At 37.7% G+C, this 15734-nt stretch overlaps 2 protein-coding genes across 2 annotated transcripts; both read left to right on the top strand.

Moving 5' to 3' along the window:
- Positions 1-2806: 2806 nt before the first annotated feature.
- hoxd12a (homeobox D12a) lies at positions 2807-3793 on the top strand (the record flags this gene model as incomplete). Its single annotated transcript, XM_080412202.1, has 2 exons — positions 2807-3338; positions 3555-3793. 2 exons carry the CDS (start codon positions 2807-2809, stop codon positions 3791-3793), a joined length of 771 nt encoding a protein of 256 aa, XP_080268328.1.
- A 5836-nt stretch (positions 3794-9629) lies between these two features.
- On the top strand, positions 9630-11425 carry hoxd11a (homeobox D11a; the record flags this gene model as incomplete). Its single annotated transcript, XM_080412427.1, is given in 3 exon segments — positions 9630-9822; positions 9825-10415; positions 11193-11425. Coding segments are annotated over 3 exon segments (1017 nt in total).
- Positions 11426-15734: the final 4309 nt, after the last annotated feature.

The following is a 15734-nucleotide window of genomic DNA, read 5'->3' as shown; positions in this document are numbered from 1 at the left end:
ATAATACCAATGATAATAATAATGTAATACTTTTTGTTTCCATGTGTTAATTACTGTAGGCTCAAAAGGCGTAGCCTGTATATAAAGCAAATGTTTTGCTCTTTTATACGAAAAATAAAAACAATGACAGGTTAACGGTTCAAATGTTATACTGATGAGACATTTTTTGTACTCTCAGTGGAAATGATAGACAAATACAACTATGTATGGACGTATATCGCCCCCTGCTGGACTAATCCCATATCACTTCCAATAACCTATTTTTTCGTGAAATATTATCATTTAGTCAAATTGTACTTTGCAATTGGTCATCTTTTTTTTTTCTTAGGCTTCAAAATGTTGCCCCATGAATCCCTGTCATTTTGAATAGTAGGCTAATAGTGTAGTGTATTGTTAGACGGTTAAATGACACTGCTGCTGAGTCTTTGATATTTAATCGTAATTGACAATAGTTTACATTTGTGCACCTAGTCACATAGACCCATTAGTTGAGGCTATTCGTTTTAAAGGAGCAAGCCACCATCCATGCAGAGAATGCAGCCTTCACACCACTGGCGATATGCACTTGGACTTGTTTTAGGCTACTTAATATATCACTCGCCCTGCATGGTTTTTGACCTTGAACTACAATGAATTTATGCTGGCTTAAAAGCTGCAACACAACCCTTTCACATCTACCGGTAGACTTTCGGAAGTTTATTTTTATTTTGTATTCTGTGGTATGGCAACGTCTGTCTAAAGACTGTCGAATTTCCTTCGTGAGACTTTTAAATTACGGCATGATGCGGCGACCCTTTTTGAAGTAGTCTCATTTGTGGAGTGTTTTAGCTAACATTGCAATGGGCTAAATGGAAGGGTAGGCCTATCTGTGAATTAGTCAAAATGAAGCTGAAAGGTATAGGCTCTTAAATATTTGGGGTGGAAATTGGAATATCTCAAAAACAAAGTTGTGCTATGCAAAAAAAAGGAGGGAAAAAAAGGATAAAGGATGCGGATTACCTACCTTTGGATGCGTGAATTCATTTCCTGACACTTAATGTTTGGTTTTATCAGCTATGTTTTCACCAATGACTGCAGATATACCACAAACATTAGACGCCACACGTTTTTCCTCTGTTATTTTTTTTGTTATCAATTGTTTTTATTCATCATATCAGCAATACAATTATGCCAGTAGCCTACACATAGATGCATCATGAATAAAAAAACGAAACAAAAACAAAATACATATACATACACAACTTAAAAACAACACAAAGGTTCAAGTAAAGAAAATAATAAGCAAACCCACCCACCCCTCCCAGGACCAACGATGCCACGAAAAGCAAGGGCCAAACACCATGTGATATTTATTTTGGTTTATAAATGTAACTGGCCAGTCTTGCTCTGTATTTTACAAACCATATTTGTGTTCTATGAATACATGGTATAGGTATGATGATGGTTAGTTATATCATTTTTGGCGTGTACACAGGATATACAGGATATGCGGGTCGTCTTGGGCCTATTGAAATAATCAAGAGCTATAGCGAGCTTATGCGTGTGTAGATTTTAAAAAGCTCAAAATGCGGCTCAGGTTCATCTACCTTGAGACCGGCCTGCTATTATATGCCATATCCATTGATAATGCTAAATGTAATTTAGCTTTATTTCTTCTTTTTTGTTAATAATTATCACCAGGCTATTACATATTAAAGCCACGCACCTGTGGATTTGTTTATCTCCATAAACAATTGATGTCGTCCTTAACAGTTAGCCTGCCATATAGATTACCGTGAGAAAGTTAATTTGCAAAAGAGATGGAGTGTTTTGTTTTAATTATGTTTAATTTACTTATTAAAGCTGTTTTCCCATGCAGGGTGATGAGCATGCGATAATATGTAAACTCATTTATTTTGATTATGCAAAATATTTACTTAATTTGTTTGGCAATGATAAAGGCAATGGAAGTAATGTATCAATGATCAATATGATATATGAACAGATATGTCTTATATTTTTGTGTAGGCTATACCAAACACTGTCTCCTTTGAGGTCATATTTTTTATGTTACAAACTGTTTATATGATGTTTTGCATAGTAGTGTATGTTTGTCTGTCATTAAATGTTTCTATATGAATTGAAAGGACCCGAATGGAAACAAGCCATAGGCTTTCTTGGGTTTAAAATCCTCTTAGCAGAGCTTTTTTTTGCAAACTGCTAATAAAGTATTCAATCAATCAATCAAACAAACATATAGCCTACATGTTCCTTATGGCTAGTATACTGGGGCACACTGTTTTGATTCATTGAATACTTTATATTAGACAGAAATGCAAACAGCACGAGGTAGGCCTACAGTGAAACATTTTGGCTAAAAGGATAACACAAAAATGTACTGGGGACTTGTTTACATTGTGGCCCTATGTATTCAATTAATCAATATAGCATTGTTGGGCTACTACGTGAATTTGTTCGTTTTTGTATCATTGCGTTACCAAAACTAATGAACTGTGTGCCAATACGGGGTTCTGATTTGGAGATATTCATCTCTATTAATAATAATCTATTTCAGAGCAATCTCTGAATTAGAAAGAACACATAAAATGGTGCAACAATGTGTCATAATTTACCTTCATCCCCACCCCCACAAATAATATTTCCTTATGGAATATTTTTGCTTTGCAGTATTATGGTGGGCAAGGGTGGGACGGAACATGCTTTGCATATCACGTGACGCTGTATTAACAAATCAACAATTAGGCTACCTACCCTTTATTCTTTAGGAGTTGCTAAAAGCATAGCAAGAAGCGCTTGAGAAAGCTCCATGGAGATGTGTGAACGGAATCCTTTAAATACTGGCTATGTTGGCTCTCTGTTGAATTTTTCTACTCCAGAGTCGTTGTATTTCTCTAACTTGCGGGGCAATGGAGGCGCCCATATACCAGCGCTTCATCAGATCTCTTACAATAGGAGAGAGGTGTGCACGCTCCCGTGGACTTCCTCAAGTTCGTGCACATCATCGCCACAGAACCGCGCCTTTGGGGGCTACTCTCCGTCGTTTCTCCCAAACTCTGTGTCTGTAAATAATCCACTCGGCCATACCAAGGGACATTTGGAGGAATCGAGCAGATACTGTTTTCAGGACACAGACCACAAACCAGGGGCATCTGGTAAACAAGTCTTTCCTCTGGAGCATGCAGTCACCAGTACTCGCAGCTCCAAATATGAATACCCAAGTCTAGACTGCCGGCCCCACAGTTCTGCTGCTGCCCAGCTCGATCCGAATGCCTCAGATCAAGCTATTGAGACCGTTACTAAGCAGCAGGACTCCCTTCACCTATCTTCGAACAAACTCGGTACTTGTAGAACGACCTTTTCAGACGGTAAGTGACTTGAACTATTCTGTTATTTTGACATTTTGAATGCTTGCAAACACGACTGTAGCTTCTCATCAGTTCTCTTTGGTGGGAAGAAGCAAGTGGAGTGGGCTGTGTGAAGAAATCCCTCACAGTTAGGCCACGTATAGCCTGCTTAAAATGTTTATTTCATATGGTTTTCCATTTTCCCTGCAGGTGTCCCATGGTGCTCTTCACAAGTGAGAACCAGAAAGAAGAGAAAGCCTTACACAAAGCAACAGCTCGCTGAACTTGAGAATGAATTCATGATGAATGAATTCATAAACAGACAGAAACGGAAGGAGCTGTCAGAAAGACTGGATTTGAGTGATCAGCAAGTGAAAATCTGGTTTCAGAACCGAAGAATGAAGAAAAAACGGCTAATCATGCGCGAACAAACATTTTCCATGTACTGATAGCCTCGTGGCTTGATCACATTATTGTGGATAACAGGCAAAATTGTTAACTCAAGAGTGCGCTTGGAAGTTGACTCGAAATAACTGTTTTTGTGCTTTCTTTTGAAAACTGGAGCACGTCCTTGCACGAATTCGTCCATGGAAACGATATGCTGTTTATGTAAGAAATGTAAATCTTATATGTATTGCTGAACTTGTTAGACTGTAGGAGGCCAACCCTATCGCCAGAGGAAATCATGCACGAAAAAAAGTTACATTAATTTAAAAAATACTGTGTAGTGATCCTGATCCAGATCAAGGTTTTGACATTGGTCCAAAAATGAAATGAAAAAATAATCTCCTTGTGGTGCTGTGTGGGAAGTTATTGTATAAAAGTATATTGCTTTCTTTTGCATCAACATGAATGGCAGGCCGTTTGGAACTGGGGCTATAGCGGTGTGTGTATTTTGTATGACTATGCAGCCTTTACCTATATGGGCCTGTTTTGTTTGTCTGGAATGGAATCCGCAGTCTGAACTCAAGTTCATGTTTGTCGACGGACGCGGAAACATTGAAATAGCCTAAATAAATGGGAAAAAAATAGGCTTTGAAATGCAAAACTGTATTTAGAAAAAAAGTTAATTTCATGCATGTTGTCTAACTTGTCCAATAAAATGTCAAATGCAGCATTTCTCAAGTTCTTTTATATCCTCAATTACCCTAGGACCGTATCCACCAGAGGTTTCTCGCTATTCTACCATAGCGTAGGCCTAAGTACAAGTTCATAGTGCCACATGTTCCTTGGTCTGTGTGAGTAGACGTTTCATATATACGCTTGTCGGAGAGTTTAAAGGCTATTTCAGTGTACTTATGAGCATTTGTACTGAAAGCATGTGGAACATTATTCCCCGAGCCGCTGCTCCGTTTCCTACATGTGAAAATGCCGACATGGGATTTGATATAACTGCTATAAATGGTGGGTGGATATTACATTCAAACCATATGTGACCATTAGCAGCCGTAGGCCTGTTCTACAAACGACCTCTCAAATCAAATCTAACGTTTAGGCCAAGCTGTGCTTTGGGCATTGCTTTTCAAGTCTGGTTCCTGCAAATGCGTAAAGAGTTTTTGACTCACATGGGGCATATAGTCTGTCTAGCAGGTCCCGTTATTGTTGTGTAATGTATAATAATTAGGGGAGACGTAGACTTTAAGCTTATACGGGGATCTTACACGTGTGGATTGGGTAATTTAGTTTCAGTTCGTGAACTAACCGTTACTAAATCAGCAAAATTGTGGTTCTTATACGTGATTATGTCAGAATTTAATCCAGCCTTAAATACCTTATATTTTTCTAAATTAACGTATTCTTCCCTCGCCCGTATAGCTGTGAGTTACTTTGTGAACTTCAACTGGTCTAAAGCGATATGGGATCAACGGCTCTATAATGTTCTCAGCCAATGGAGATTTTAAAAAATATTTTAAAAGTCACAATTATTCTTAAACATCAAAAAGAGATAACACAAGATTGCATATGCAGCGGGGAAAGACGATGCCGTTGTAATTCCTATACATTTATATTATTGCTCATATCCTATCATTTCCGTTTCTCAATCTCTTCATATAGCCTATACATTCAGATACATTAAATCAGGAATTGATTCAACCACGTGTATGTTGGTATCAAACTTGTGAGAAACAGAAAGCATTCATAACAGATAGCCTACCTCGAGATTCAGTTGAGGTGAATTTCACAACACCTTGACACATGCTACAGTGCACATTTGTAGCAAATATTTAAACTTTTCTTCAATATAATTTGTATATGGTGGTCGCTTTTACTTAAAGGGATAGTTCATAAAAAAAAGGGGGAAACATAATTCTATCGATTAGTCACAAATGAATTCAAGACACAAAGAGTCTCCTTTGTGTCTCCTACCCGAACCGCTGCCTACCAGTTGGTTATCAAATTATTGGTTTAGGAATGCGACAAAAACAAAAACATATCCATGAATTCAAGTCTCCATGGACTTGAATTCATGGATATGTTTTTGTTTTTGTCGCATTCCTAAACCAAAAACATATCCATGAATTCAAGTCTCCATGGACTTGAATTCATGGATATGTTTTTGTTTTTGTCGCATTCCTAAACCAATAATTTGATAACCAACTGGTAGGCAGCGGTTCGGGTAGGAGACACAAAGGAGACTCTTTGTGTCTCCTACCAGAATGCGACAAAAACACATTCATGAATTCAAGTCTCCATGGGGTGACTAATCGATAGGGAAAAAAGCAAATCTATAGTCTAACCAATGTGTATATCAAAATCCTGATATAATTTAGAAACATTTAACATCATCCTCGACCTCAACTTGTCTTTTGGTCTATTTTGGAGATGGTAACCTGTGTGTGTTATATACATTATTTATGTCATGCAAGGGAGCTCCTTTTGGTATTTATTGTGTTTTAGGCATATACTGTATACTCATTCACTTAAGGCAAGTGCACACCAATGCAACTCCTTGCAACATTGCAACCATTATCCCCATTGGCAGTTGCAAGGAGTTTCATGTGGTGTGGACTGGCCTTAAAACTGTTTTGTTGCGAGGAGTTGCGACTAGTTGCATTGGTGCGGTCTGGCCTTTACACAGCACCCTCTGGCATCCAATTGCATGCAAAAAGTCAAACTGTTAGACATTTACAAGACACATTTGTATCCACCACGAGTTCAATATAGGTCTGTAGATGGTTCTAAAGACATCATAGACCACCACGATGGCCTTGAAATAATCGATAAGGCACCATAACAAACTACCACAAATATGTAAAGCACATTGCATAAGGGGATGAGCGGCTGTGTACAAACATTTGTTAAAGGAGTAGTTCATCCCCAAAACAAATCTATCAATTACGCATGAAGCCTTGAATTCATGGATTTATAAAAAAAATTGTCGCATTCCTAAGCCAATAATTTGAAGACCGGGTGTATTTCTGGTAGGAGACACAAAGAGTCCACTTTGTGTCTCCTACCGGATACATTAGCATCTTTCCGCCGGTAATCAAATCATTGGCTTAGGAATGCGACAAAAACAAAAAATAACCATGAATTCAAGGCTTCATGGGGTGTGCAATTGATAGAAAATAAGATTTTTTTTGGGTGAACTACTCCTTTAAGAGCAGATGAGAACATAAAATCATGCATATAGTTTCACAAAATAAACAATAGTTTCATACTAGCCTACAGGAGATCTGCCACATGGAACATATTATCACAAGCCTGAACAATATATACACAATAAGGCCTATATGCCTTAATACAGGTGATCATCCGTTTTTACTAGTGCCTCATTCATATCTATTCTTGAAATGTTAATTATAACCTAAAATGCCATGATTCCCCCCCCCCCTCTCCAGCACGTCATCTTCTTTTTATATGCTACGCTCACATACTGTGTGTGTGTGTGTGTGTGTGTGTGTGTGTGTGTGTGTGTGTGTGTGTGTGTGTGTGTGTGTGTGTGTGTGTGTGTGTGTGTGTGTGTGTGTGTGTGTGTGTGTGTGTGTGTGTGTGTGTGTGTGTGTGTGTGTGTGTGTGTGTGTGTGTGTGGTTAATTACCTGGCTATTACATCTTTCATTTATTTGCGCCAGAATCCTTTCCGTCAAACTCTACAAGACAACATTAGAGCTGGTATCGTACGCTAGCTAGGCTATTCTTGGTTTTGGGGGCGTCAAAACAAAGTTAAGGTCAAGTTAGTAGGCTAATGTGTAGTTCTCCAAAATATTCACAAGGTTTCGCCCGTTTGTAAGCAATAATTTAAAATGCCAAATGTGTGAATGACGTTCTCCCTCGATCCTATGAATCTAAACATACGTAGTCCTAAACATAGCTAGTTCATAGGATATGGCAAGGTCAAATTACATGTGCTGTTAATGGTTGGTTCCTCGGCTTTTCAGCAGTAGCGAAAAACCACTTGGATTCTTTGCTGCTGTGATTATTATAGAAAAGCTGTAGCCTAATTCTGACTCAATAGCATTTGTTTTGCCAAACCTATATGGCATGTCAAACGTATTTAAAGCTATAGACCTTAACTGCAATGTCCTGTGTTTAACAATAGCCTACTTTTAATTGTAGACTATTACAACATTCAAGGAAGAAGTGCAAACAAAGTGAGGAGGAAATTCATCACTATTATTTGTAATATAATTAGGCCTATTATTATAGTAAAGGTGTATGCTGATGGATATAAAATATAGCAACAGGTCAACTGATATGAATACCACAAATAAATTGAAAATATTTCATGAGTGGAATATGAGAGTATTCAAATCAAGGTTATATGTTTGATTCGCGCATATAGATTTGCGCTGTGCGTAAAAGGACTCGGTACATTCTAGATGTAATACTAATCCTAATGGTCTTCTTAGCCCGCCTTATACTAGCCAAAACTCATACAATAGTGACATTTATGCAACGCTCTAAATTATCAAAATGAGCCAACGACTGCAGACCCACACATATAGAGATTTAAAAGGAAGATATTTATATTCGCAGTTGAGGAAATGTGATATTTATATTCGCAGTTGGGGAAATGTAGTACTTAAATCGTAATAATATACCTCCTTCTGGATAAGGGTGTGTGCTAATCAGCTTATCAAATATATAGGCTAAAGCCTATCCTGAGCATATAGCATATACTGCAAACAGAAATCATGTTTATTAAGCGAAACCTGCACACCCAAATAGACTAACCAAGATTGGCCAAGCCTTGAATATATTAAGTAGCTTAGGCTTCTTGCCTACACTGTTTAAAGCATTCTATACTGTTTGCCTACACTTTAGAATGCTTTCCTTTTGTCTGTGCAATAAAGTGATTTGAGTGCTGAGGGTTTGTGAATGCTTGGTGCACAACACGTCAGACCGCAGACGGTCAAAGCCAGCGCACTTGTTTTGTACTTGGCAATGCAGTGTCTCTGTACGTGTTTAACCTTGATGTTTAGCTTATTATGAAGAAAATGTGCTGTCCTAGGAACATCACGGCTGAATATTATTATGGGCAGCTTTATTCGGATTTTAAAACACCGTCCGTCTGCAACTTAAGAATATTAAGGTAAGCTAAATTCCTATTGACCAGGTTTTGTAATAAAACAAAGGCTGCATAGCCACGAGTTAGCCTATTTTACTGGTTTAATCAAAACGTGAATAGATTGGATGTTTTTTTTTGTAACATAGGCCCTATTTGATTTAGGATGTACCTGAACTTCAGCTGAGTTTTTGCACCAGGTTAGTCAACAGCCTCATATGATGCAGGTTTTCTTGGATTTCTTGGATAAAATTTCCCTCAAATAATGTCAAAAGTATACTACATGCATGTTTAGTTAAATTATATCTGGTTTGGAATCTGCATTGCTTTTGTGTCGGTAGCAAAGAGTAGCGAGAGTGGACTTGCTCGTGGACTTGCAGTTGCATCATGTGTGATAATTGTAAGTTGAATCCTATTAGTCTTATACTGCATATGCGCCATGTATGGCCTTATATAGAGGTGACTTTCAATGTTCCCAATCCCAACCTACTGTTGCTACAAAGTCAGGGCTCCAACTCAAAGCATTGCATTATTATTATCATTATTATTATACATGGGTTAATTCCTCAGAATGCAGTGACTATAATTGTGTGATGAGGATTATGTTCCCCTAAACCTTCCATGAAATAAATATTCCAGTGGTGGTTGACAAATTTCCTTTTCGTGAGCTATAGGACAAGACGGCAGAGAGGAGTTGCCTGGGCGCCCCGACAACCAATGAACTCTCGTGCAAGAGCCCACATGAGTTTCTCTGGACAGTTTTTAATGACTGATATTGATGTATGGTAATTTCTCCGGCGGATCACATGACACAATTACCTCAAGAATCGATCAAGATGAATTGCAGGTCTGCCTACGTTTCCGATTTTTTCTCCCTCGCGGGTTCTTTCCACACGCCTATGGTGCAATAGATGGACAAAGTTTAACACACTCCAGCCTCCAATTGCATTCGCTATTCCTAAAGAAGGAAGGGGAGAGATGACGGAATACGATGATCGCAGCAACTGCGCCGCAAATATGTATTTACCGAGTTGTACATATTACGTTTCGGCACCTGATTTCACATCAGTCTCCTCCTTTTTACCGCAGACTACTACGTGTCAGATTAATTTCCCCTATTCTGCAAACATAGCTCAAGTCCAACCTGTTCGGGAAGTCGCTTTCAGGGACTATGGACTGGACCATCCTAGCAAATGGCACTACAGGGGCAATTATGCCTCGTACTATTCACCGGACGAGATAATGCACAGGGACTTGATCCAGTCATCTACCAGGGCGGATGTGATATTCAAAAACGATTCATTGTACGGCCACCACGGAGGGACGAGCTCGCCGTCCAACTTCTTCAACGTTGGCCGGAATGGGGTTCTGCCTCAGGGCTTTGACCAGTTCTTGGAGACCTCGGAGAAACACAACCACGAACACCCAAAACAAAAGACAGACTCCGGCGTCAGCGAGGACGATGCAAACAATAAGGTGACTTCAGATAAGCCTAAAGCAGAGTCTTCTGAGAACATCGATGAAGATTCATCCTCTAACTGCGGGGAAGGGAACAACGAACAAAGTATGTATTATGTAAGCAAAGCTACAGCTTTCCAGACAATAGTAGGCTATATGCACACACCACACCGCGAGTAGTAACCGAGATGTTCACATACCGTGTCGGTCTAGTTTTATGTGGCGCTTTATAAGCATGCAAAAGATTTTATACCCCAATAAGCTTTACTTTTATGGCTGTAAAATATATTTACAATGGGAAACATTTAAGTAACCCAAAGTTATTTTTCTGCTGTTAAATGTGTTGTAATGTAGGCTATTGATGCGTCTGTTCATTCACGGGAAAGGAAATATTTGTTTCTTAAGCTGCAGACCTCTTAAGAGAATTGCATAGCCTTTTATTAGGGCTATTCCATAGCCTAGGGACTAGGCCATGCTATTGTGGCATAGGCCTATATACCCTGCTAGCATTTAAGAAAAAAATATCCATGTAATATGATACAGTTAACCCCTACCCTTTGAAATTTCAAATACAATTTAAAGTCAAATTAATCCTTTTTAGGCCTGTTGCTTAAAAGCGACTCCGCGCCTGTGTGTGTGTGCGTGTATATGTGTGTGTGTGTGTGTGTGTGTGTGTGTGTGTGTGTGTGTGTGTGTGTGTGTGGGCGTGGGCGTGCATGTTGCGCGCTCCCACGCACACGTGCACATCTGTTATATGCACGCCTTTGTGCTGATAGACAACAGTTTATTTGTCCATCCAACTTGTTAACTGTACCATCTATTTTATAAGAACAACTGTTATGAATTGCTATCCCTCCAACAAAATGTCTTGTTTTCTTTATAGGTTCAACAAAAAGCAGAAAAAAGAGATGCCCATACTCCAAATACCAGCTACGAGAACTTGAACGAGAATTCTTCTTCAACGTGTACATAAACAAAGAGAAGCGACTTCAGCTGTCCAGAATGTTAAATTTATCTGATCGCCAGGTGAAGATTTGGTTTCAGAATAGGAGAATGAAAGAGAAGAAGCTGAACCGGGATCGCTTACAGTATTTCACCGGGAATCCCTTATTCTGATATCATCAGATACACGATAACCTATAGCCTAGTTCAAAGACACGGGGTGCAAGTGGTCGAATTCTGGCTCAAGGATCGGGCCTTTTTTTGTTTAAAGACGGAACCTTGAGCATTTTCTGGAACTTTGCATCCATTTTAATGAGCTGGATGGACATCAATGGTGTCATTCAAAACACAATTTAATTTACAGTGATCTTTGATGTTTGCATAATCAACTTTGTCTTATTTTTGTGAACAATATCTACACGTCTAGGCCTATATTTATTGCTTTCATACGTTTATGCGTTATTGCAGTTATAGCAAATATTTACAAGTTATATTCTGAAATTATTTATAAAAGTTGGTCTATTTGTGTATGCATCTATGCGCATGTGATGTATATTGTGCTGTGAAATAAAGTAGACAATACCATTGCTGTATTAGGCACGAATATATTTTATGTGACCGAAGTCTGATAAATATAGTCCACACAACATACTTAAAACTGGGATTTGTCTCCGTTCGAAATCTGGCGTAGCCTATAGGTCGGGGCTTTTTATTCCCATACTTTCTAACACAAAACTGTTTACTAAACCTTGAACCGTCTAGACAGCATCTAGACAGTATAATAAAAGTAGCTGTAAACTGTCTAAATAGGGGCAATTGGATTTGGACCTTTGGTTCTCCAACCCCCAGAATTGAACTAGGGCAATTTCTTGTGTGAAAGCGTTTGACTCCAGGCTACACAATGTTGTATTGAAATCTATAGCTATTACCGAATTAGAGTTATTCAATCACGTTTGGAACACTTGTAAGAACATTTTGTATTCCTGTGAGTCAGCTAGAGAACATTGGAGAATATATTTTTTTTACATGGGCCCGTAATGCAGTTGTTATTCTGTAAGAAGCGTAGCCTCCGAATTTGTTGCCTAAGTTAAGGATTTCTAAAATGGCTGTTTAAACCAGTTCTTTTCCCCCTGACATAACTCATGAAAGATACTGCTATAATACATTTGTCCTCAAATTGGAGTATAAATTACTAAACTTGGGCTACGAAAAGGTTATATATCTGCACCATTGCCATCATGGTCTATATGTCTATACTTTTATTTTTGTAATCATGTGTTTGGTCAATAAAAATATATATTTATCTACATATTAAATGCATTGATTACAAATGCATTCTTTTATTTATATTTTTTACAATTCATATGATATCAAATATGTCTCACTGCGGAAGCTACATCAATTAAATGGGTGCATGTGAAATTTACACCCATTTGTTTACTGATCTTATAAAGGGCAGAAGCTCACGTCTTGTTTATGTGTAGAGGAAATAATCGGATGTAAGGGGAATTCAGTCATAAATGTAGCAGAGCATTTTTCTATGTTTTGTTGACAATGACATTGTAGCCTATACAGAAATTGTTCCACTGTGTAGGCCAAGTTCTCTTGACATTCTTGCGTTAATTCTCATTCTATCCACACGAGGGCAGACTTGTAACTTTAACTGATAATGTGAGCTGAAGAGCTCAGCCAATATAGCATTTATTTCTGCATTGAAAAGAAGATGGAGCATAAGAGAATAGGATGGTTAAAATGGTTTACTCGTATCTTGTCCAGGCTTTGACCCTAATCATTTCCTTTGAAAGAGGCAGTATTATGTTTCCATTATTGTTATTATGTTGTTACTTCAGTAGGCCTATGCCACATGTTAGCCCACGATTCAACAGCAGTCTGTTTCCAATGTTAGTTTGGCTCTCGTCTCAAATCCAGCATTTTACAGTGAATCAGATCATTTTGATCTATAATAATCATATATATATATATATCATGTCATATCTCAATTATTTAATTCGTTTGACATTTTACAACCTCATTCTTTCTGGCAAATGATAGCCCTATATGAAGGGCGACTGGAAAAAAAGCACAGACAATAGACTATTTGTCTGAATATGAATTAACTTTCTGTTGTTAGTTGTCACATAATGCTGTGACAACTAGGCCTACGTTGTGTTTTGTTGAACATTAAGGCCCATAGCCTTTTTAACCCCTATCCTTAAGAGGCCATTGAATAACATGTAAACATTCTTTGGCTTGAGAATTGAGTTTAGATTGCAAACTGCCTTCTACAGGATAGGTGGGCACTATAGGGACATCTGGGCACCTCGATGTAAAATGGCTGGCTATTTTGTCCAAAATGTTAAAACATAAAATATTTGAAAAATGGTCTTAAGTAATGTTAAGTATACATGATGTGAACATGCACGTTTCATCATTATCAGACGTATTTTATCCTTCAAGTTCTTGTTTATGTCCCAAAATGACTGGATATACAGGTTTTGTAGCAATTTGTTGCAATTGTAGAATTATTAAACCTTAATTGTCGAATGTTTAAGCATATTATAATCATGTATACTTTACTTTACATAAAAAACATTATCCAAATATTTTATTTTGGAAAAAAATGACAATTTAACACCGAGGTGCCCACTCTTCCGTGGTGCCCACCTATCCTGTTACCTACGAAATAGTTTGCATAATTTCATAGGACAAATCTACAACATTATTAAGTTGCACATTGTAGCAGTGGGTTAATGTTTTTGGTTAGAATTGTGATCATATTATACGTCGAAGAACATTCACGCAGCACTGCGTTTTATTAATAGAACCGCACACTAGGCCTAATAGAAAATGGAACAACGTTTTTTAATTTAAAATTTTACTTTTCATCGTTTTGGCAAAATACCAATCATCCCATGAAGGCTATTATAAACTGATATGTGTTGAATTGTGTATCTTCGTTTATGCAAATTGTTATTTACACTTGATAGAATGCGGATTTTATTTTAAACCGCGTGCACCCCAGCAATTTCAATTATTCAGTGCACTATATAGTAAGAAAATATTGACAGCACGAATAAAAGTGCTAATCACTAAGTTTATAATGTTATTTTCATGTATTGAGCTAATGATATGTGGTGTAGGCCTGTCATATTTCACTAGAGGAAAATGGTTGCCTACAACTTTTAGTCTTTATAAATGTATAGTCTTTATAAACAGCGTTTAGTCTTTATAAATCAGCTTTAACAACTGCAGAAGATCTGGAAGCTGTATGCAAAAAAAATCACAATTAAATCTCAGGGCCGTAGAAACACAATAGCTATCCTATGCAAGATGTGCGACTCTACATGATAGATGCACCGATGGTCTACTAATATAATTATGCAGTGTTAGCTTGTTTATGGACTAGGCCTAATATTGAAACGGATTGGGGGAAAACACTCACATGTCTACACACACACACACACACACACACACACACACACACACACACACACACACACACACACACACACACACACACACACACACACACACGCACAAAGCACAAAACCATAATTTAAGGTCTGATTATGTTTGGTTATTTGATTCCCAGAGCCTCCAAATATTTGTGCACTTTGAATGCGTTTGTCCGGCTCCAAATATTTCCATATAGGCACCAGGGTATCCAAATATTTTAATATATAGCCTAGTATCTGTATGTTTTTCTAACCACAAATGTTAAGAATGTTATTTAGATAGTATGTTGTTTAGACAGATGCTAGGTTCATTGTACATTGTTCTCTCTGCAACTCTGTGACTGTTAACCTTGCATATTGACAAGAGTTTATGCTTTACTCTGCTTATTCCGATCTCGCACTTACTGTATAAGTAGCTAAGAGCGTCTATAATGACTAAATGTAATGTAAATTGCATTCAATTTCAGGCGTTTGTCCCTCTTTCAGCCAAATACAATGGATTCCCGAGCAAAATAATCCAAGTGTCTTCGAAAAGCATTGCTTTCAACTTGACGTTTGAACAGGCTGTTTGAATACGACAATAATCACCCCAAAAATCACATTATGCAAAATATGTAATTAACAAGCTAATAAAGGTGGATTTCATTACCTAGCTCGTTAAGGTGAACATTTTATTGGCAAATAATCATGTATAAATATGCCGAGTGTATGAAACTAAATTAAATTAGCTAAAATGTTGACCTATATATTATATCACAAAACCGGTTGGTGGTCTACCTTCTGGCTTTATTATTGACACAGGATATTTAAATAAATGTTATTTTTGTATACCCGTTATGTCGTGTATAGCCTACTTATAACGTTGAAACGTGGTTCATGAGAATATGCAAATTGGAAAGATTGTTGAAAGAATAATTAATATTTGCCTACAACCAAAACAATTACATCGACGCTTATTCTATTTTATTTGGGAGAGTGGTTCATCTCATATACAACTGCAAGTATAGAAATTATGGTCTATAGTAGAC

This window comes from Gymnoscopelus braueri (assembly GCF_963280865.1).
Source record: "Gymnoscopelus braueri genome assembly, chromosome: 18".
NCBI lineage: Eukaryota > Metazoa > Chordata > Actinopteri > Myctophiformes > Myctophidae > Gymnoscopelus > Gymnoscopelus braueri.
This window is presented reverse-complemented; position numbering and strand designations above follow the sequence as displayed.